Source organism: Triticum urartu, chromosome 7 (assembly GCF_003073215.2).
Source record: "Triticum urartu cultivar G1812 chromosome 7, Tu2.1, whole genome shotgun sequence".
Classification (NCBI taxonomy): domain Eukaryota; kingdom Viridiplantae; phylum Streptophyta; class Magnoliopsida; order Poales; family Poaceae; genus Triticum; species Triticum urartu.
Window position 1 is genome coordinate 228,730,867 of NC_053028.1, and position 24,264 is coordinate 228,755,130.

The 24,264-nt window shown below is 42.0% G+C and overlaps 1 protein-coding gene across 1 annotated transcript; it reads left to right on the top strand.

Moving 5' to 3' along the window:
• The first annotated feature begins 21,689 nt into the window (after positions 1-21,689).
• LOC125519981 (cyclin-dependent kinase B2-1) lies at positions 21,690-23,684 on the top strand. Its single transcript, XM_048684756.1, has 6 exons — positions 21,690-22,230; positions 22,370-22,543; positions 22,650-22,743; positions 22,830-22,899; positions 22,997-23,135; positions 23,245-23,684. Exons 1-6 carry the CDS (start codon positions 21,820-21,822, stop codon positions 23,335-23,337), a joined length of 981 nt encoding a protein of 326 aa, XP_048540713.1. The 5' UTR covers positions 21,690-21,819; the 3' UTR covers positions 23,338-23,684.
• The last annotated feature ends 580 nt before the right edge of the window (positions 23,685-24,264 follow it).

Genomic DNA, 24,264 nt, shown 5'->3' on the forward strand with positions numbered 1-24,264 from the left:
TCGCTTCCCAATGTATTCACCTCAAGGGTGATGTCAACAATAATAACTCATGCTCACTCATATCCAACTAGATATATGTGCCTAGATCTTTCCTCACCACATGATGCTTGCAAAAATAAAAATAAAAAGGAATAGGGAAGAATACTTTGACTCTTGCATAAAAGTAAAAGATAGGCCCTTTGCAGAGGGAAGCAGAGTTTGTCATGCGCTTTTTGGTTTGTATGTGAAGGAAATATGCCCTAGAGGCAATAATAAAGTTTTTATTTATATTTCCTTATATCATGATAAATGTTTATTATTCATGCTAGAATTTTATCAACCGGAAACTTAGTACATGTGTGAATACATAGACAAACAGAGTGTCACTAGCTTGCCTCTACTTGACTAGCTCGTTGAATCAATGATGGTTATGTTTCCTAACCATAGACAAGAGTTGTCATTTTATTAACGGGATCATATCATTAGAGAATGATGTGATTGACTTGACCCATCCGTTAGCTTAGCACGATGACCGTTTAGTTTGTTGCTATTGCTTTCTCCATAACTATACATGTTCCTACGACTATGAGATCATGCAACTCCCGAATACCGGAGGAACACTTTGTGTGCTACCAAATGTCACAACATAACTGGGTGATAATAAAGGTGCTCTACAGGTGTCCCCGATGGTGTTTGTTGAGTTGGCATGGATCAAGATTAGGATTTGTTACTCCGATTGTCGGAGAGGTATCTCTGGGCCCTCTCGGTAATGTACATCACTATAAGCCTTGCAAGCAATGTAGCTAATGAGTTAGTTACGGGATGTAACATTACGTAACGACTAAAGAGACTTGCCGGGACGAGATTGAACTAGGTATTGGGATACCGACGATCGAATCTCGGGCAAGTAACATACCGATGACAAAGGGAACAATGTATATCGTTATGCGGTTTGACCGATAAAGATCTTCGTAGAATATGTAGGAACCAATATGAGCATCCAGGTTCCGCTATTGGTTATTGACCGGAGACATGTCTCGGTCATGTCTACATAGTTCTTGGTAGACCGTTTTTACGCACTATCGGTGTCGTGATTGGTATGAAAGAAGGCAATATTAAGTGTCAATTTCCTTTGAGGAAGGGTATGGAGCACTTCCCTAGAACAAGAATTAGGCCACCATATGAATCAATCATGAGGGCATCTTATGGATCTCAAACTAAGGATGGCAAAACTTAGATCCTTGCTTTATGCCTAGCTAAGGGCATAAAACTATAGCGCTTGTTGGGAGGCAACCCAATGAATAAAATTTAGTTTTGCTTTTTGCTTCCTGTTTTTGAGTGTTATTACAATTATGCTACTGTTATGATTGTGTTTTTAGTGTTTTAATTAGTTTTTGTGCCAAGTAAAGCCTTTAGGATCTTCTTGGGTGATAGTTGTTTGATCTTGCTAAAAAAACAGAAACTATTGCGCTCGCGAAAATAATTTTTGTTTTTAACCAGAGAGTGATAAAATACTAATTCCTTTCGAAGTAGATTAATATAAAAATTTCCCAGGTCTTCCTAATTTTTCAGAATTTTTGGATTTACGGAAGTATTCGAAATATCCAGATTGCTACAGACTATTCTGTTTTTGACATATTCTGTTTTCATTGCGTTGTGTGCTTGTTTTGATGGCTCTATGGTTTTCTTTGATGAGTTTTGTCATAGAAAAGTTGTAATACAGTAGATATAATGCAAGAACAAAATATGAATTGGTTTGCTACAACACTTATAGTAGTGATTTGTTTTCTTATACTAACGGATCTCACGAAGGTTTTGTTGAGTTTTGTGTGATTGAAGTTTTCATGTTTTGGGTTATCTTACGATGGATGAAGGGATAAGGAGTAAGAAGAGCCTAATCTTGGGGATGCCCCGACATCCCAAGCTATTATCCAAAAGAGAACAAGAAACTAAGCTTGGGGATGCCCCCGAGTGGCATCTCCTCTTTCTTCTAACGACCATCGGTATTTTACTCGATGCTATATTTTTATTCGTCACATACTATGTGTTTTGCTTGGAGCGTATTGCATGATATGTGTCTTTGCTTGTGTTATTTTGTGTTTTAAGTCTTGATTCCTTGCTGGACACACCTATTTGAGAGATCCAAAATTATTTCATGACTTGTTAGAATTGCTCTCTATGCTTCACTTAAATTTCTATGAGCTATGGGTTTGCTCTAGTGCTTCACTTATATCTTTTTGAGCACGGTGTGCTTTAGTATTTTTGAAGAAATGATCTCTTGATTCACTTAGATTTATTTGAGAGTTAGTAAAATTTTCAAGAAATTCTCTCTTGCTTCACTTAAATTAATTTGAGAGAAAGAAAAATTATGCTCATGGTCTTCACTTATATTTGTTTGAGCTTATCAGAAGCAACATATGAAAATAAGTTCCAAAGTGATAGATATCCAAGAAGGATATAATAAAAACTTTCATGAAGATCATTGGACAAAATAAACTTGATTCTTAGTAATAGTTTTGAGATATGATGATGTGATATGTGAGTCATCTTGATGAGTAATTATGCTTTAGTAAGAATATTGGTGTTAAGGTTGTGATTCCCTATGCAAGCATGAAAGTCAATAATTATGCAATGAAATTATATCCTACTTGTGGTGCATTATTCGGTGTTAATTATGCTTAATGCTCACTTATGAGATTATTCGTTTCTTGGTTGGTCGCTTCTCAATCTTTTGCTAGCCTTCATTTTGCACTAAGTATGATCACTACTGGTGCATCCAAAAACCTTTTAACCAGTTTTGCCATATGAGTCCACTATACCTACCTATATGCGGTATTCTTTTGCCGTTCTAAGCAAATTTGTATGTGCCATCTCTAATATTTAAAATAAATTTCTCTTTTGTGTGCTGGTACCGCTAACAAGGCAGTGAGGGGTGGCTAATATTTTCCATGCTAGATGTGTTATTCTTACGATGAGTGTTTATTCACTTGTCATTGCACGAGAGTAAGGCAAAGGTATTAGGGATGCCCAGTCCCGAAATGAAAAATGAATTTACTTTATGTTTTCAAATAATAAATTCCTTGGAAAGTGTTGGTTTGGAAGGCACCCGTGGATACGGTTAGCCATGGAAAGTGAAAGTATGGTGGAAAAAGGAATATACTTTAATTTCTGTTTGGGAACCGCCTATGATATATCTAGCATGGAAAGTGTTGGGAACTGTAAGTCATTTTCGTTGATGGGAAAATTATGCCTCTCAAAATGTTTTTATCTCTCAATTTTCGTTTTGAGCTCTGGCACCTCTACAAATCCCTACTTCCCTCTGCGAAGGGTCTTTCTTTTACTTTATGCAATTTTTATTTTGAATTTGAGTCTCCATATTCTCTTATAAAGCACCAACTAGGAGACACTATGATCATACTTGAGCATTGGGTGTAGTTAATATGCGAGTGTGTTTCATGAATGGATCAATGATTAAGCATAATGGGCTAGGGATAGCTTATTTTAGCGTTGATATTTTGAAAGACATGGTTGCTTGTTGGCATGCTTGAGTATTTAAATTATCATGTCAAAACTAGACTATTGCTTTGAACAATATAGAAGTCCAAATGTCCATGCTATAAAGAAAAGAATATGATATGACATGTTAGATAACATTCCACATAAAAAATTCTGTTTTTGTCATTTACCTACTTGAGGACGAGCAAGAATTAAGCTTGGGGATGCTGACATGTCTCCAATGTATCTATATTTTTTGATTATATTGTTCCATGCTATTATATTATCAATCTTGGATGTTTTATAATCATTTTATAGTCATTTTATATTATTTTTTGGTACTAACCTATTGACATATTGTCAAGTGCCAGTTGTTGTTTTTTGCATGTTTTTACATCGCAGGAAATCAATACCAAACGGAGTCCAAATGCACCGAAACTTTTTGGATATTTTTTTGGACCAGAAGACAACCAATGGGCCGAAGAAGCACCTGGGGGGTGCTCCGAGGGGAGCACAACCCACCAGGGCATGCCAGGAGGCCCAGGCACGCCCTGGTGGGTTGTGCCCACCTCGGGTGCCCCCTGAACTGCCTCTTTGCTCTATAAATACCCCAATATTTCAGAAATTGTAGGGGAGTCATCGAAAATCAATTCCAGCCGCCGAAGAGTCCAGAACCACCAGATCCAATCTAGACACCATCACGGAGGGGTTCACCACTTCCATTGGTGCCTCTTCGATGATGCATGAGTAGTTCTTTGTACACCTTCGGGTCTGTAGTTAGTAGCTAGATGGATTCCTCTCTCTCATTTGATTCTCAATACAGTGGTCTCGTCGAGATCCATATGATGTAACTCTTTTTGCGATGTGTTTGTTGGGATCGGATGAACTTTGAGTTTATGATCAGATCTATCTTTTTATCCATGAAAGTTATTTGAATCTTCTTTGATCTCTTATATGCGTGATTTCTTATAGCCTTGTATTTCTTCTCCGATATTTGGGTTTTGTTTGGCTAACTTGATCTATTTTATCTTGCAATGGGAAGAGGTGCTTTGTAGTGGGTTCGATCTTACGGTGCTTGATCCCAGTGACAGAAGGGGAACCAACACGTATGTATCATTGCTACTAAGGATAAAACGATGGTGTCTATCTCTACATAGATAGATCTTGTCTACATCATGTCATCGTTCTTATTGCATTACTCTGTTTCCCCGTGAACTTAATACACTAGATGCATGCTGGATAGCGGTCAATGTGTGGAGTAATAGTAGATGCAGGCAGGAGTCGGTCTACTAATCTTGTACGTGATGCCTATATAATGATCATTGCCTGGATATCGTCATGATTGTTTGAAGTTCTATCAATTGCCCAACAGTAATTTGTTTACCCACCGTTTGCTATTTTTCTCGAGAGAAGCCACTAGTGAAACCTACAGCCCCCGGGTCTCTTTCTCATATTATTCGACTTTACGATCTATTTTATTTGCCTTTTATTTTCAGATATATTAAACCAAAAATACAAAAATACCTTGCTGCAATTTATTCTTACTTATTTTATTTTTCATTCGATCTATCAATCTACTACAATTTATTCAAGTCTGTTCTGCCAATTTCTGGCACCGTTACCCGAAAGGGTTTGACGACCCCTTTAATACGTCAGGTTGCAAGTAGTTGTTATTTGTGTGCAGGTGTTGCTTACGTGTTGTTGCTTGGTTCTCCTGCTGGTTCGATAACCTTGGTCTCATCACCGAGGGAAATACCTACCGTCGTTGTGCTGCATCATCCCTTCCTCTTTGGGGAAATACCGACATAGCTTCAAGCCGTATCAGTGTCATGGTTTGAATAATATTGCTTTCAACATTAATAGGTGTACCTGAGATATAGTGTTTAATTCTTTGTCCATTGACCACCTTCGGGTTAGTACCCTCGGCATTATTAATTTTGATAGCCCAAGAGCGATAAACCTCCTCGATAATATATGGTCCATCCCATTTAGAGAGAAGTTTTCCCGCGAAGAATCTGAAACGAGAGTTGTACAAAAGAACATATTCACCTTCCCGCTTTTGGATCCTTTTATCATGCCATCTTTTAACTTTTTCTTTAAATAGTTTGGCATTTTCATGGGCTTGGGTTCTCCATTAATCTAGTGAGCTAATATCAAATAACCTCTTTTCACCGGCAAGTTTGATATCATAGTTGAGTTCTTTAATTGCCCAATATGCTTTATGTTCTAACTCAAGAGGCAAATGACAAGCTTTTACATAAACCATTTTATAGGTAGACATACCCATAGGATTTTTATAAGCTATTCTGTAGGCCCAAAGTGCATCATCCAATTTCTTAGACCAATTCTTTCGGGACCTATTAATAGTTTTTTGTAATATTAGTTTTATTTCTCTATTGCTAAGTTCAACTTGACCACTAGATTGAGGATGATAAGGTGATGCAATTCTATGGTTAACATCATATTTAGCAAGAATTTTACGGAAAGCACATGAATAAAGTGTGAACCACCATCAGTCATTAAATATCTAGGGACTCCAAACCTTGGGATAATAACTTCTTTAAGCATTTTAATGGAAGTGTTGTGATCAGCACTACTAGTTGGAATATCTTCTGCCCACTTAGTAACATAATCTACAACAACCAATATATGAGTATACCCATTAGAGGAAGGAGAAGGTCCCATATAATCAAAACCCCAAACATCAAATGGTTCAACAGCAAGTGAATAATTCATAGGCATTTCTTGACACTTACCGATATTACCAATTCTTTGACATTCATCACAATATAGAACAAACTTACGGGCATCCTTGAAGAGAATAGGCCAATAAAAACCAGATTGCAATACCTTGTGAGCAGTTCTATCTCCCACATGATGTCCTCCATAAGCTTCAGAGTGACATTTTCGTAGGATTTGTTCATGTTCATGCTTAGGTACACAACGTCTAATAATACCATCTACTCCTTCTTTGTAAAGATGCGGGTCATCCCAAAAGTTATGTCTTAAATCATAGAAGAATTTTTTCTTTTGTTGATATGTAAAACTAGGTGGTATGTATTTAGCAACAATATAATTAGCATAGTCAGCATACCAAGGAGTGTTGTGAGAAACATTTATTGCAGCTAGTTGTTCATCAGGAAAACTATCATCAATAGGTAGTGGGTCATCATGAATATTTTCTAACCTAGATAGGTTATCAGCTACGGGTTCTCAACTCCTTTTCTATCAGTAATATGTAAACCAAATTCTTGTAGCAAAAGAACCCACCTGATGAGTCTAGGTTTAGCGTCTTTCTTTTCCATAAGATATTTTATAACAGCATGATCAGTGTGAACAATTACTTTGGAATCAATGATGTAAGATCTGAATTTATCACAAGTAAACACAACTGTTTAAAATTCTTTTTCAGTAGTAGCATAAATTCATTGGGCACTGTCTAGAGTTTTGCTACCATAATGAATAAAATTTAATTTCTTATCAACTCTTTGTCCTAGAATAGCACCAACAACATAATCGCTAGCATCACACATAATTTCAAAAGGCAAGTTCTAATCAGGTGGTTGAACAATAGGTGCAGAAGTCAAGGCTTTCTTAAGTGTTCCAAAGGCTTCTACACAATCATCATCAAAAACAAATGGAACATCCTTTTGTAAAATATTTGTAAGAGGCCTAGAAATTTTAGAGAAGTTTTTAATAAACCTCCTATAGAAACCAGCATGACCAAGAAAACTACGAATACCTTTAATATCTTCAGGACATGGCATTTTCTTGATTGCGTCAACTTTAGCTTTATCCACCTCAGTACCTCGTTCAGAAATTTTATGACCCAAGACAATACCTTCATTAACCATAAAGTGGCACTTCTCCCAATTCAAGACTAGATCAGTTTGCTCACATCTATGCAAAACTCGATCAAGGTTGCTTAAGCAATCATCAAAGGAAGTTCCATCAACAGAAAAATCATCCATGAAAACCTCAACAAATCTTTTCACAAAAATCAGAGAATATAGCAGTCATACATCTTTCAAAGGTAGCAGGTGCATTGCATAAACCAAAAGGCATTCTTTTATAAGCATAAGTTCCAAAAGGACAAGTGAAGGTGGTTTTCTCTTGATCAGGTTGTGAAATAGGTATTTGAGAAAAACTAGAATATCCATCTAGAAAACAAAAGTGTGTGTGCTGAGATAGTCTCTCTAGCATTCGATCAATAGAAGGCAGAGGGTAATGATCTTTTCTAGTAGCTTTATTTAACTTTCTGAAATCAATTACCATTCTGTAGCCAGTGACAATTGTTTGTGGAATAAGTTCATTTTTATCATTATAAGCAACAGTAATACCCCCCTTCTTAGGGACACAATGAACAGGACTTACCCATCTACTATCAGCTATAGGATAGATTATACCTGCTTCCAGAAGCTTTAATATTTCAGTTCTTACCACTTATTTCATTTTAGGATTCAAACATCCTTGATGATCAACAACGGGTTTAGCATCAGGTTCCATATTAATCTTGTGCTGACAGAGAGTGGGACTAATGCCCTTAAGATCATCAAGAGTATACCCCATAGCAGCTTGGTGTTTCTTCAAAATTTTCAATAATCTTTCTTCTTCATGTTCTGAAAGATTAGCACCAATAATAGCATGATATATCTTTTTCTCATGGAGATAAGCATATTTCAAAGTGTCAGACAAAGGTTTTAGTTCAAACACAGGATCATCCTTAGGTGGAGGAGGACCTCCTAGAGTTTCAATAAGCAAATTGTGTTTGATCAAATGTCGTTGTTCAAAGAAAATTTTATCTATCTCATTTCTTTCATGCACATGCATATCATTTTCATGGTCTAGCAAATATTGTTCTAACGGTAGTAGGAGGCACGGCAATAGATAATTCTTTCTTATGAGGTTTTCTACTAAACTTGGAGAAATTAAACTCATGAGACTCATCACCAAAGCTAACACTGACAATTTTTTTTTCACAATCTAGTTTAGCATTAACGATGTTCAAGAAAGGTCTAGTCTACCAAAGACAATGGACAAAAATGGTCTTGCGGGGAACCAAGAACTAGAAAATCAGTAGGGTATTTTATTTTCCCACACAAGACTTCAACATCTCTAACAATCCCAAGTGGTGTGATGGTGTCTCTATTAGCAAGTTTAATAATAACATCCATGTCTTCTATTTCAGCGGGTGGTATGTCATCCATAATTTCTTGGTATAAGGTAAAAGGAATAGTAGTCACGCTAGCACCTAAGTCACATAAACCATGATAGCAATGATCTCCTATTTTAACTGAGACAACGGGCATGCCAACAACCGGTCTATGTTTATCTTTTTCATCGGGCTTAGCAATTCTAGCAGCTTCATCACACAAGTAAATAACATGCCCATCAATATTTTCTACCAAGAGATCTTTAACCATAGCAACAGTAGGTTCTACTTTGATTTGCTCAGAAGTTTTATGTGCTTTAATATTACTTTTGCGAACCACAGTCGAAACATTAGCATGTTCCTTTATCCTAATGGGGAAAGGTGGTTTTTTAATATAAGCAGTAGGCACAACTGGATCAACATTGTAAATAATAGTTTCATCTTTAGCTATTACCGGTTCTTTAATTTCTTCTTTAATAGGGGGGTGACATTTAAACCACTTCTCCTTAGGGAGATCAACATGAGTAGGAAAAGATTCACAAAAGAGGCTACTATCTCAGAGTCAAGTCCATATTCAGTGCTAAACTTGTGAAAAGCATCGGTATTCATAAAATATTTAACACAATAAAATTCAAGCTTAATACCTGACTCTTTACCTTCGTCGAGTTCCCAATCTTCAGAGTTGCGTTTTTGTAAAAGATCTCACCTGAATTCAATAGTCTTCTTCATAAAAGAACTAGTACAAGAAGTATCGAGCATGGATTGATCATCACGAGAAAGCCGAGCATAAAAGTTCTGAATAATAATTTCTCTCGAGAGCTCATGATTGGCGCATGAATATAACACTAACTTAAGTCTCCCCCAAGCTAGAACGATACTTTCTCCTTCATGAGGCCAAAAATTATATATATAACTCCGATCACAATGAACTAGATGCATAGGATAATTTTTTTGGGTGAAATTCCAATTTCAATCGATTCCAGTTCCAAGATCAAATATCATAGCATAGCCTATACCATGTCAATGCTTTTCCCTTAAAAGATAAAGGGAAAATCTTCTTCTTAGCTTCATCTCCGGGCAAACCTGCAAGCTTAAATAATCCAGAAATTTCATCCACATAGATCAAGTGCATATCAGGATGTTCAGTTCCATCTCCTGCATAAGGATTAGCTAGCAGTTGTTCTATCATACCCGAAGGAACTTCATAACCAATATTTTTAGTAGGTGCATTAGGTTGAGGGGCAACTAATTGTGGTTCCGTTCGAGGTGAATATACCCCGAACAAACCCCTCAAAGGATGGTTTTCCATCGTAGCAAGTAACAATAAATTTCAGCAAGTAGTAATAATTTTCCTTACCAAGTGCGCTTCACTCCCCGACAATGGCGCCAGAAAAGTGTCTTGATGACCCACAAGTATAGCGGATCAATCGCAGTTCTTTCGATAAGTAAGAGTGTCAAACCCAACGAGGAGCAGAAGGAAATGACAAGTGGTTTTCAGCAAGGTATTTTCAGCAAGCACTGAAATTGTCGGTAATAGGTAGTTTGATAGCAAGATAATTTGTAACGAGCAAGTAATGGTAACGGTAAATAAAGTGCAGCAAGGTAGCCCAATCCTTTTGTGGCAAAGGACGGGCCAAAACGTTCTCTTATGATAAGCAAAACGTTCTTGAGGGTACACGAGAATTTCACCATATCACTTTCATCATGTTGGTTTGATTCGTGTTGGCTACTTTGATAATTTGATATGTGAGTGGACCGGTGCTTAGGTGTTGTTCGTACTTGAATAAAACTTCTACTTATGATTAACCCCCTCGCAAGCATCCACAACTACGAGAAAAGTATTAAGATAAAATCTAACCATAGCATTAAACTTTTTGGTCGAAATCGGTCCCTTACGAAGTAGCGCATAAATTAGGGTTTAAGCTTCTATCACTCTAGCAACCCATCATCTAATAACTACTCCACAATGCATTCCCTTAGGCCCAAATATGGTGAAGTGCCATGTAGTCGACGTTCACATGACACCACTAAGGGAATCACAACATACATATCATCAAAATATCGAACACATATCAAGCTCACATGATTACTTGCAACATGACTTCTCCCATGACCTCAAGAACAAAAGCAACTACTAAAAAATGATAATCATGCTTAAGATCAAAGGGGTATTAAATAGCATAATGGATCTGAACATATAATCTTCCACCAAATAAACCATATAGTAATCAACTACAAGATGTAATCAACACTACTAGTCACCCACAGGTACCAATCTGAGGTTCTGGTATAAAGATTGAACACAAGAGATGAATTAGGGTTTGGGAGGAGGTGGTGATGTTGAAGATGTTGATTAAGATTGGCCTCCAAAAGATGAGAGGGTCATTGGTGATGACGATGGCTTCGATTCCCCCTCCGGGAGGGAAGTTCCCCCGTCGGAATCGCCCCGCTGGAGGTCAGAAGTGCTCCTGCCCAAATTCTGCCTCGAGACGGCGGCGCTCCATCCCGAAAGTCCTCCCTGATTTTTTTTCTAGGTCAAAATGACCTATATACCAGAAGATGGGCACCAGAGGTGGGCTGAGCTGACCATAACCACCAGGGCACGCCTGGGGGGCCTGGCACACCCTGGTGTCTTGTGCTCACCAGGTGGCCCCCTCCGGTTATTTGCTCCAGTATTTTTTATATATTCTAAAATAATTCTTCGTAATTTTTTAGCTCATTTGGAGATATGCAGAATAGGTAACTCTGACATAGCTTTTTTAGGTCTAGAATTCCAGCTTCCGGCATCCCCCCTCTTCATGTAAACCTTGCATATTATGAGAGGAAAGGCATCAGAATTACTCCATAAAGCCTTATTATGCATAAAAATTGTGAATAACAGTAGGGAAACATGATGCAAAATGGACGTATCAGTTGCCACGGTGATATCGTTCCACTATGATCACCAGGATTATATCCTCCATAGGGACGCCAGTCAGAAGGTGCATCCGCAGTCTCAAGTCAGAAGGTGAGACCTTTTGATCATGAAGACGGTCGGGGTCCTTTAGGCCTTTATAATCATATATCAGGGACTCCCTCCACCCTACAGTCTGGATATACATTTCCATCCAGGTCTTCAATATCTGCATTCCAGAGAGCCACTTATCCTGAAGTTGGTGAACCGCTTCCACTAGTGCCACGGTCTCTAAGGAAGTTTCGGTCACCGACCTCCACTATATCCTCTCTTGTAGGGGTACAATGGAAAATAGGGGCATCCCTGCCTCTGTGTGCCACCTGACGATATCAGGGGCGTAAAACCAATACTGTTCCAACTCCACCTTCTCCTGTGGCATAGGAAGGTCGAAGTAATGGGAGCCCGAGCAAGGCTGGATGGCTGTCCACCACAGGTTGGGATCCTTCTGCCTTCATACATGGCAGCACCTTGAAGAAATACCTCCAGAGGCCGAAGTAAGGAGCCATCCCGAGGAAGCACACGCAGAGAGTTATGAAGCACGCCAGGTGCAGAACCCCGTTGGGAGTCAAATGATGGAGCTACATCCTGTAATAGGTCAATATGCCACGGGTGAAGGCGTTCAGAGGAAGGCGCAGACCGCGATAGATGAAGGAGTTGTGCACCACCAGATTCCAGTGAAGGGGATCCATACCAGCATCATCTCACCAGACGGTGAGCAGTGCGGCAACTTGCGCCCCTACAGCCACCCCTTAGTAAGACTTCCAGATGCCCATTTTCTTATCGTGGATGGTTTCCAATCTTCGGATCCTACGAACAGATCGGCCAGCTGCATCGAAGAAAGCAGTGACAAGGTTGTGGTCTGCTCCGAGGCACGCGCCTAGCCGGTGGCTGAACTAATCTCTCTAGATTCGAGCTCTATGATGCTCTCCTTCCCATAAGATGGCGGCCAACGATAATCCAGGAGAATTTAGGAAGAGGAGATGGGGGAAGTGATGCTTGGCCCCACCCCCAAAATTTATGGAGAATACAAAAGAAACCTATGACAACGCATGGAGGACCATCATCGGATTCAGACGACGGCATTAGCTAGGCCTCCGCGGTTACCTACGCCCTCTTTACTGGCTCTGCCAGGGGCCAAGACTCTTTCAAGCATCACTAGGGTTTCAAAGCCTGAGGCGTGTGGGACCGCAAGATTAGGAGCCCCGCGTTACAAGCCTGCGGTAAGGAGGTCTCGAGTCTGGAATAGAGGAGCTCCGGAAGGTGCCAGGGCAACCTAAAGGAATCCCCTAATAAGAAATCTCTTTGTAACTCGGCAGAGGCCGTGCTCCCTACCATTCGAATGGCTCAATTGTGAGCTTGTCCAGATTCTCAAAGACTTTGAACTCCAGACAGGCTCGAGGGCTACGGACGGTGTCATACACCAGGGGTGGCTTCTGATGGGGACCCCGACAGCAGACACATAGAGGGGACCATAAGGCCCATCAAGTGGTCAAAGACGGAAGCGAACCCCACGCGACCAACAGACGCCTCTTGGACCATCTTGGCCCCCAAGTCATGTGGGCGGTGGCCAAGATGGGTTCTGCTTTGTGGAAAACCCTAGCCCTCGTTGTGTATATAAGGTGGAGGGCTATGGGGCTCTTGAACATCATCTTTCTTATATATTAGACTCCCGATGGACTCTAAACCCACTATTGTAATCCCTCACACGAGGTATCCCACAATGAATGACAATCACAAGCAGGACGTAGGGTATTACTCCTCACCAGAGGCCAGAACCTGAGTATATTGTGCGTGCGGGCGCCTTTCTGGTACTTCCGGCCACACTCGGCACCCTACCGAGAGTACTGACGACTTTCCGCTCTGTCATTGTGTTGGAGATATGACCTAGAGGCATGTATGATGATATTTCCTATGTGCTTATGAATAAAGATAGTCCTTGGACATTATCAATGATGTGTATCAGCAAGTATGTGACTTGTTTGTGGTACTATACATTGTATGATGACTTTTCTAAAAGCTCCCTAGTCGAAAGGGCTATGTGGGCGCGTAGCCAACTAGACTAGCATATGACACGGTGGATGGCTCAGTATCACTGGCCATGGAGCATTGGAAGCTAATCGAATAATATGGACTCAGAAGGATCTAGTCGGATTTGACATAGTTGGATCCGAGTTGAGATAAGGTCCGAGTCGGACAGACCCAACTATGAGACGCAACGATATGTCATTTATGAATCTCTAGCACAAGATATGTTCTATGTCCTAAGACATGAGCTGGCGCATGTACTCGGGATGGTGACATACCTGCTTTGGGCCGACCAAATGCTACTCCATGACTGGGTAGTTATAAAGGTAGGTTTCGGGTTTGTCTAGACCCATGCTGCGAGACATGGTCGAGCAAGATGGGATTTGGCCCTCCGACCAGGAGAGATATACTCTGGGCCCCTCGTGTGATCCGACTAAGATAAGCATGGCCATGCGACAGGGATTATGAGATAATCTGATTTGTGGTCGGCATCACTGAAACGAGAAAGAGGTCGGGCTAGCACAAGGATGATAGACTCACCTTGAGCCCGACAACATATATCGTGTGGCAAAGGGAAAAGAAGTGTGACAAGTTGTACAGGTTCATTAGCCGGCTTCATTGTCTACTTGGTGGTTGGCACGCCTTGCTAGAGGCCGCTACCTGCGACCAAGCCGACTTGATCCTAAGGGGTCGCGTGCTTAAGGGAAGGAACTTGTGAGGCTAGTTCTGACTCCACGAGTCATATGTAATCCTACTAGAGCTCAGATCCAAGCCGAACAGACTTTGGGCTTTAGGGTCCATGCGGGGCCCAAGTGTTGAGCCTGTGATGGACGCCTATATATAGTGGAGGTGCGACACACTCAAAGGTTTGATCACTTCGGCGCCATTACTAGGGCTTTGCATGTGTTGCAAGTAGCCACCTCCACTCACCGCCGACTATGTGATCGGACCTAGCAGTCTGACGCACGATGTTCCTCCGCACGCGTGGATACCGTTAGAAGCGGTGCACTTATGCCGCTCCGGTGAACCGGTACATGGGACACGGTGCCCGGCTGTTCGAGGGAGATCGGACGAGGAGAGACGACTCTGGTCGCGCTGCCCCAACTGTACTTTTGCTGCACCACAATGCATGTCTTGTGGTAACGATCCGTGATCCATTCCCGTAGGATGTTCCTGGTTGTTGTGCGCGTATGGAAATTTTATTCTACAACCGATGCACCTAGCGTAGAACCCAACACATTGCCATTACACAAAAAATAATTAGGGACTACATGCACTTTTAGTTGCCTCAAGGCCTCCGAATGCCGTCCTTCCCGATCGTCCAAGTGATTTGAAAGTTGCCACATTTTTTACAGGTTGGAACCTCTAGTTGATCGCTCTGGAGCTTTTCAAGCTGTGTTAAAAGAGTGTAGTGGTCAGATTTCTGCTCCAACCTATAAATACCCCCACCCATCTCACTCGAAGCAAACTCCACTCATATACTATGTTCTGAGAGAGAACTCCACCTTCCTATGTTGATTTCAAAGGGAATTCTACTCCAACATTCCAAACCAATCCTTTGAGATATGATCACTGTTCCACTCCTACTTCTCCAATCCAAAAGCCAAACCTTGTGAGAGTTTCACTGCAAGAGGAGATTATCATTTGAAGCACAAGATCAAGGGAATCATCACCAATCAGCCTGCATTTTATTGCTTTTGAAGGGTGTGTGTGTGTGCCTCCTAGATTGGCTAGGTGCTTGGGAGTCTCCATGTTGTGTAAAAACCAAGAAGTTTGTACTGGCCTAGAGATCGGCTACTTCGTGAAGATCTACTCCGAGTGAGGCTGGTCTTCGCAAACGTAAGCCGATTGTGGCATAGTTTGGTTGCTCCTTCGTGGCCCCTTTGGTGGTGAATGTCCTTCCTGGACTTGTTCCTTCATGGAATGCACAATGGGATCCTTGTGCTCATAGATCTTTCGTGGATCCAAGCCTCCATCAACATGGATGTAAGATAGAGTCAACTATCTGAACTATGAAAAAAATCTTCACCGAGCCAACCCGTGTTTCCATATCTCCAACTCTACTCTTACTTAAAATTTGCATGTCTTTACTTTTCGCCGCCTATACCCTTGTAGACTTGCATGTGTAGGGTGCTTGATAGACTATCATAGAAAAGTTTTAAATTGTCAAGGAACTAAATTTTGGGAAAAGAGTCTCATTTTTGCCTAGTATTCTATTCACCCCCCCCCCCTCTAGACATACTTAATCGATCCTACACAACTCGACGCGACGAAGCCCTAGATGGACGATTTGTGCTAGTAGCATGAGGTTGAGTCGTTGCGAGGACATGGCGATGGTGGTTCGAAATGAGGTCATGGCGATTGGGTGGCAGCGGGTGGTGGCTAGGGTTGTGTACGGGAGCTTGGAGAAAGGGGGGAATGGGTCTAGCTCGTTCTTTTGGTCGATCAAGTGTGGTGATACTGAGTCGGTAAGTCAATTGGTGGTGGGACTTAGTGTGATTTTCTTCAAGCCCTCAATTCCTAGATCCCTGGAACTTGATTTCTTTGGCTTCACGTATTTTAACATGAGTAGACCTTGGATCCGGGGATTCAACTATGCGGAGTTGGACCGTTCAGGTTGGCTCCGTGTGTTGAGTTTTTTTTTTGAGTTTATGGAGCACGGAGGCACATAACTTAAGAAATGGGGATTTATGTACGTGTAAATGTGGAAGTATATTATCCATTGAAAATCGCATTTCCACTTTTGCTCCAACATGTAAGCTTTTGTTTTGTTTCCATATGTTGTCGTTCTGTTTGTGAAGCCGGACTCCGCTTCTGTTTTCCTCTCGAATAGACACAAACATTTGTTTCTTGAAAAACTACACTGCTTTTCATATCTTTTTTTTTCTTGCGGAAGCTCTTCGTACCATTTACTCCATGTAATTTCTTTATTCCCCACAAAAAATGTTAATATCATCTGCAGACCTATTCCCACTAGCTAATTACCCGTACTTTGCAACATGGGCATACACATGCTAGCGGTTCAACAATCTTGTCCGACATACTCCCATCATATTCTCGATTTTGGTAAGATTTAATTTGATTTGAGCATGGATAGAGGAACACAAGATTTTTTTTATTTTTGGTAATATTTGATTTGATTTGGTTATGGATAGGGGAAGGCAATGAAACTTTTGATTTTATGATTTTTTGTAAGATTTATTTGATTTGATTGAATTAATGCATGACATGGTTTTGAGAAAGTATTGATTTGGTTTTGATTATTCCAGTTTACTCTATTTACGTTGATTTTTATTTTGTGTGGTATCGGTTGAGATTAACAACAAAATCAACAGGAAACATGTCTAATTCTTTATTGCATTATTCTAATGAGGAGATTATAAATAATGCAAACCAATTAGGAGTTTCGCTAGGGGCAAATGATAGTGAAATCTCCAATTCGGTGAATGATCTTTTAGATTTGGAAGCGGAGCGTGAGCTAGAAACTATTCGAAATCTAGCAGCGGTACAACCCATGAATGATGATGAGATTGATGCGTTGGGGGTGAGAGTGCTCGATAATCTGTGTGCGGATCTAGCACCATCCAATCATGAGCCTGGGGTAGAAGATGCACCCCTAGATAATGCAGAAGCTAGCACCGCTCAGCCCGGTTATGAGGACCGGGTGGAAGCTCCTAGTAAACCAAAGCGCAAGTGGAAACGGAAGATTTATCCCGATTCTGCGGTTCGTAGGAGTGCTAGGATTCAGACTACCAAAAAATTTCATGATGAATTATGAAAGGAATCTTTTGGAATAGCAGAGGTCTGAAAGACTTGGCTAAAAGAAGGTTTCTTGCTGAAGCATCTCTGGAGCATAGATTAGATTTTATTGCTCTCTCGGAAACTGGACGCGAAAATTTTGCGCCCCGGTTTCTTAGCTCTCTTGCGGGCGGTGTTGATTTCTATTGGCATTGCCTACCTCCTAGAGGAATATCGAGTGGGATCTTGTTTGGTGTGAGATGCGATTCCTTAGAAGTCCAAAGTGTAGTAATGGGGGACTTCGCGGTTAAGTTTCGAGTCAGGTCTAAAGCTGATGGTTTCAACTGGGCTTTGGTGGCGGTATATGGTGCCGCACAGCCCGAGCTTAAACCAGAGTTTTTGGTGGACCTTGTTCGAATCTGTGGATCCGAACATCTCCCAATTTTAGTTGGGGGTGATTTCAATATCATTAGGAGGAGAGAGGAAAAAATAATGATAATTTTGACGGCAGGTGGTCGTTTATGTTCAATACCATTATTGAAAGCTTGGATCTGAGGGAGATAGAGCTTTCCGGTAGAAAGTTTACCTGGGCTAATGCTATGCCAAACCCGACATATGAAAAGCTTGATCGAGTTCTCGCGAGCGTTGAGTGGGAACAGGTTCCCTCTCGTAACAGTGCAGGCGCTCTCGCGCGGAATATCCGATCACACACCGTTGTTTGTGGACTCAGGGGAGCCACATCACGTGGGAAACAAAAACACATTTTCTTTCAAGATGGCATGGTTTGAACGAGAAGGTTTCTTGGATCTGATAGCCAGGGAATGGGCTAAGGATGCAGGAGGTCGGACTTCTGTCGAACGTTGGCAGAATAAGATCAGGCATTTGAGAAGTTTCTTACGGGGTTGGGCTAACAACCTTAGTGGAATGTATAGGATTGAAAAGGAAAGGCTCCTTTCTCTTATTCAGACACTAGACATAAAGGCTGAATCCATGATTTTGCAACAAGTAGAGTGTCAAGTTAAACTTGATGCGGATAAGAGGTTGAAAAAACTTCTCCGTGAAGAAGAATTGAAGTGGGCATTGCGGGCTAAGGTCAGCAAAGTCGTCCAGGGGGACGCGAACACTCAATTCTTTCACTTGATTGCTAATGTTAAGCATAGAAAGAAGAGAATCTTTCAGCTTGAACAAGATGAAGGAACTATTTTAGGACAGGACAACCTAAAAATGTACATAACCGAGTATTACAAGCAGTTATTTGGACCTTCGTAGGATAGTTGTGTGTCCCTCGACGAGTCCAGGACTGAGGATGTGCCTCAACTAACTGCAGTGGATAATGATATTTTGGTTGCCCCGTTCTCAGGAGAAGGAGATTTTTGAAGCGATATCACAGATGAAAAACAATTAGGCTCCCGGACCTGATGGATTCCCGATTGAGTTTTACAAAAAGTGCTGGCACATTATTAAGGGGGATTTGTTACCAATGTTTCATGATCTGTTCTCTGGCCAGCTTCACTTATTTCACTTGAATTTTGGAATAATAACACTGTTGCCTAAGAAAACGGATGCTGTGAGAATAGAGCAGTTCAGGCCAATCTGCCTTCTCAATGTTAGTTTCAAAATCTTCAACAAGGTCGGGACTAATAGGCTCACACAGATTGCGCATTATGTGGTGCAACAGTCCCAAACTGCTTTCATGTCGGACAGGAACATCCTAGAAGGGGTGGTCGTCCTTCATGAAACGCTCCATGAAATCCATTCGAAAAAATTAGATGGAGTTGTTTTTAAGGTGGATTTTGAGAAAGCGTACGATAAAGTCAAATGGCTATTCCTCCAACAGGCATTGCATATGAAAGGTTTTGATGAAGCCTGTCGCCGCCAGGTTGAATCGTTTATGCAAAAAGGGAGTGTTGGAATTAAAGTGAATGACAATATCGGTCATTATTTCCAGACACATAAAAGCCTGAGACAAGGGGATCCGATGTATCCTATCCTGTTTAACATTGTAGTTGATATGTTAGCAATTTTGATAGGACAGGCTAAGGAGGCTGGTCAAGTAGGTGGCTTGGTACCTCATCTTGTTGATGGAGGTGTGTCCATCCTTCAATACACTGATGATACTATCATCTTTATGGAGCATGACTTGGCCAAGGCGAGAAATATGAAGCTGGTGTTATGCCTCTTTGAACAATTGACCAGGTTAAAGATTAACTTTTACAAGAGCGAATTGTTCTGCTTTGGTAGAGCCAAAGATGAACAAGAGGCTTATAGGCAATTGTTTGGGTGCGATTTGGGGGCTTTACCTTTCACGTACTTAGGTATACCAATCCACCACCGTAAGCTGACAAACAGAGAATGGAAATGCATCGAGGACCGGTTTGAAAAGAAACTGAGTTGCTGGAAGGGCAAGCTCATGTCATACGGAGGCCGATTAATTCTGATAAATTCGGTTCTCACGAGTATGCCTATGTTTCTCTTATCGTTCTTTGAAGTCTCAGTTGGAGTCAGGAAAAGACTGGACTTTTATCGATCGCGATTTTTTTGGCAAGGTGATGAACTAAAAAGAAAATACCGTCTAGCTAAATGGGATATCATCTGTAGACCGAAAGATCAAAGGGGTCTTGGTATTGAGAATCTTGAAGTTAAAAACAGATGCCTTCTTAGTAAGTGGATGTGGAAGTTGTCGAGTGAGACTGATGCCACATGGACGCAAATCCTTCGTAGCAAGTATCTTCAGACCAAAACTTTGTCTCAGATGACAGTAAGGCCGATTGACTCGCCTTTCTGGAAGGGGCTTATGAAAGTCAAAACATCTCTGTTTAATAGGACAAAGTTTATTATTGGTAACGGTGCTAGTACACGTTTCTGGGAGGATACTTGGCTCGGAGACACACCTTTAGCCATTCAATCCCCGTCTTTATATCGTATTGTTTAACGACGTGAGGTGTTCGTTGCAACGGTATTTCAATCTATCCCCCTTAATATTCAGTTCAGACGATTGCTAGCGGGCAATCGTTGGAAAGAATGGCTCCGTCTAGTACGCAGACTGATGGAGGTTCAGCTTTCTCAACAACCCGATGAATTACGCTCGAAGCTTACTAGGTCTGGAGTATTCACAGTTAAATCCATGTATATTCATATTATCAATTCAAGCTTCATTCCTAGCTCCAAGCATGTCTGGGATGTCAAAGTTCCGTTAAAAATAAAAGTGTTTATGTGGTTTGTCCATAAACAAGTTATTTTAACCAAGGACAACTTGAAAAAGCGTAATTGGACATGACCTACTAGGTGTAGTTTCTGTGATCGGGATGAGACGATCAAACACCTTTTGCTTGATTGCCCGCTAGCCAAAGTTTTATGGCGGACGGTCCATATTACTTTCAATATTACTTCACCGAATTCTGTCAACACGTTATTTGGGACATGGCTTAACGGGATAGAGCCCGACTTAGCGAGACATATTCGTGTAGGAGTTTGTACCTTGTTGTGGACTATATGGAATTGCAGAAATGATTTGGTTTTTAACAGGATATCACGTATTCATTTTTTGCAGGTTATTTTTCGAGCCATGGCATTGATCCGTTCGTGGTCGCTAGTCGCTACTCACTCCGACAGAGGCCAGGAAGCATTTGGTTACTGGATCTATCCGCTGGGAGATGGTAACTCGGGATATATTCAACCGGTTTGGATGGCGGTCATGTAATAGGATAGACAATTAGTTTACCTATCCCTCTGTTTTGCCAGCCGGTCGTGGCGTCCTTTACTTCGCTAGTTTGTATTCTAGCTCTTTTGGCTCTGTGTGAGCTTTTTTTTGTCTTTGGGAGACTTCTAGACTTTCAGATTTTGTTTGAAACCTATTTATTTGCTTAATAAGAGGGCCGTATGCATCGCTCAGATGCAGAGGCCGGGGCATTCCCCCTTTTTGAAAAAAAGGAAACCAAAGCGGGAAGGAGGGTGTAGGAGGAAAAACCGAGGGAGAAGTGAGGCGAAAGTAGAGATTGTGTTGCAGATTTCTGTTCTATATTCTTCTTTTTTCTTGAAGAAGAAAATGTATTTATAGGGGTTTTTCTTGAAAAAAATGTGTGTGTGTGTTTTTTTGAGAAACAAAAGGTGTATGCTCTGTTTGGGCTGGCGTACGACGGGACCAGCCCACACATGACATACGAAGGCAGCAGTTTGCAAATGTCACCTCGAAACGGCCTGTAAAGTACTGTAGCATCGATCCCTTCGTGTGAACGTGCGCTCATCCCACCGACCCAGAAAGGCGTGCCGAATTCGAAATTCGAAATCTGAAGCAACCGTTGGAGCGCCTTCCCTCAAACGGCTCTCTCGCATACAAATCTCCCCCACGATCCCCTCCCCAATCACAAACCCTAACCCCAGCCGCCCCCCCATTCCCAACCCACACCACCACCAAATCACCCATCCCGCACGGCAGCCCACCAGAGAGGAAGAGGCCGAGGAAGAGCGGATCTGCGCGATGGCGACGCTCCAGCACCAGAACCAGGGGGCGGCGGCGCCGATGACCACGACTGGCGGCGGGCTGCGCGCCATGGACCTCTACGAGAAGCTGGAGAAGGTCGGGGAGGGCACCTACGGCAAGGTTTACAAGGCCCGGGAGAAGGCGACGGGCCGGATCGTGGCGCTCAAGAAGACGCGCCTCCCGGAGGACGACGAGGGCGTGCCCCCCACGGCGCTCAGGGAGGTCTCGCTGCTGCGGATGCTGTCGCAGGACCCGCACGTCGTGCGCCTGCTGGATCTCAAGCAGGGCCAGAACAAGGAGGGCCAGACCATCCTCTACCTTGTCTTCGAGTACATGGACACCGACCTCAAGAAGTTCATCCGCGGCCACCGCCAGAACCACGAGAAGATCCCCGCCCACACCGTCAAGGTATATCCCTCATTCCCTCTCTTCGCCGATCTCGCTTCTTTTGTTGTTCGTTTTCCATGTCTTGCACGCGAGGTGTTTGCTTGAATGCACATACAGTGATTGATTCTGTTTTTGGTGAACTGGTGATCCGTGCGTGCAGATCCTGATGTACCAGCTCTGCAAGGGCGTGGCTTTCTGCCACGGACGCGGTGTCCTGCACCGTGACCTCAAGCCCCACAACCTGCTCATGGACCGCAAGACCATGGCTCTCAAGATCGCCGATCTTGGGCTCAGTCGTGCCTTCACGGTTCCTCTCAAGAAGTACACACACGAGGTACGATTCCTGGTTCTGTTACCAGTATTAGTGCCGGATTGCTGTCTGATTCTGCATCATTCACGCCACTTGATCTGTTCATGACGCAGTCTGAATCCTTTTGCAGATCCTTACTCTGTGGTACAGAGCTCCTGAGGTCCTTCTTGGCGCCACACACTACTCAACGCCGGTTGACATGTGGTCTGTGGGCTGCATATTTGGTATGATGAACTTAACGTTGTAAGTTAGCATACTTTGAGAATTTAATCCTCTTAGGTAGATATGCTGAATTCCTTGTAAATGGCAGCTGAGTTGATCACTACCACGGCACTTTTCCCTGGAGACTCTGAGGTGCAGCAGCTCCTGCACATTTTCAAGTACAGTACCACACCTGGTCACACTTGCTTGTTTTCTCACTTGGCATCAGTAGGGGATATCAGATGTTGATGGTCTATATTGGTATTGGAATGATAGGTTGCTGGGCACTCCAAATGAGGATGTCTGGCCAGGAGTAGGCAAACTCCCGAACTGGCATGAGTACCCTCAGTGGAACGTCTCAAAGCTGTCTTCTGTAATTCCTAGTCTCGATGCCGATGGTATTGATCTGCTTGAGGTCAGTAATCAAGCATGGGATCCGTGCTACTCTATCCTTGTAGAAAATATAGAAGCAGAGGTGCTCTTGTGAGAATCTGGTGCTAACTTATAGCTGTGATCCTTTGCAGAAAATGCTGCAGTATGAGCCGGCAAAGCGAATCTCTGCGAAGAAGGCCATGGAGCACCCATACTTTGATGATGTGGACAAGGCGCTGTACTGAAGCTGTCTTCGTGGCTAGCAAGAAGCGGATTTCTTGTGATTTGTGCTTGTCCTGAAGCATATCTTTTGCTTCCAGGGCAGGCATCTTTACCTCTGTTATTCCAGCTGCCATTTAGTTTTGCCCCATTGACTGATGGTTGTGATGGATAGTGACTCTGGAGTTATGCATAATTAAACGCCTCTTGCCAGGCGTTAAGTACTGATCTTGTGAAGCACTACTTCTGCTTCAGAATCAGACTTTACCTCTTTTTCTAGCTGCTATTTATAGTGTACGCCATTCATTTTTGTTTCTGATGGATAACTGAAAAATCGTCTTGATGAAGGTAAAAGACTTGTGAGATTATCTAATTTCGTCTTGATGCTCAAGTCATCCTTGAGCTGAACTGCCTCTTGATGAATGTAGATTGCCAGTCATTCTTCTGATTACCGGAATTGTACTCGTCCAGTCATCCTTGAGCTGAACTGCCAGAATGTTTAGTGATATGCTGATGAATGGTACAAACTTGAGCTGTCTGCGCTGATTGTTTTGTTTGAGTGGCAAGCTGGTTTTGTGTAAATGATGGTGTGTCATCTTGGCTTATGGTGCATGAACAAAGTTCACGTCTAAATAACAGAAAGAGTAAATCTAGCAGATTCCCTAAAAACAGCTTTTAAAGCTGAAGACAACTACTTTATGTAGCATGGCAATTCGGCCAGCTACGTCGGCAATTCCCCCCTTTTTTTTTCTTGGCATGACAATTCTCTCTGGTGCAGCATGGAAAATCCTTGGAACGCATGACAATTCTCTCTGCTGCAGCATGGCGAAATTCATGAAACACATGGCACTTTTCTCTGTTTAGCACAATAATTATTTCTTCTTAGCATGGCAAACCTCCATGTTATAGCATGACAATTCCTAGCCTCCTTTGGTTTGTAGGAATCTTGTAGG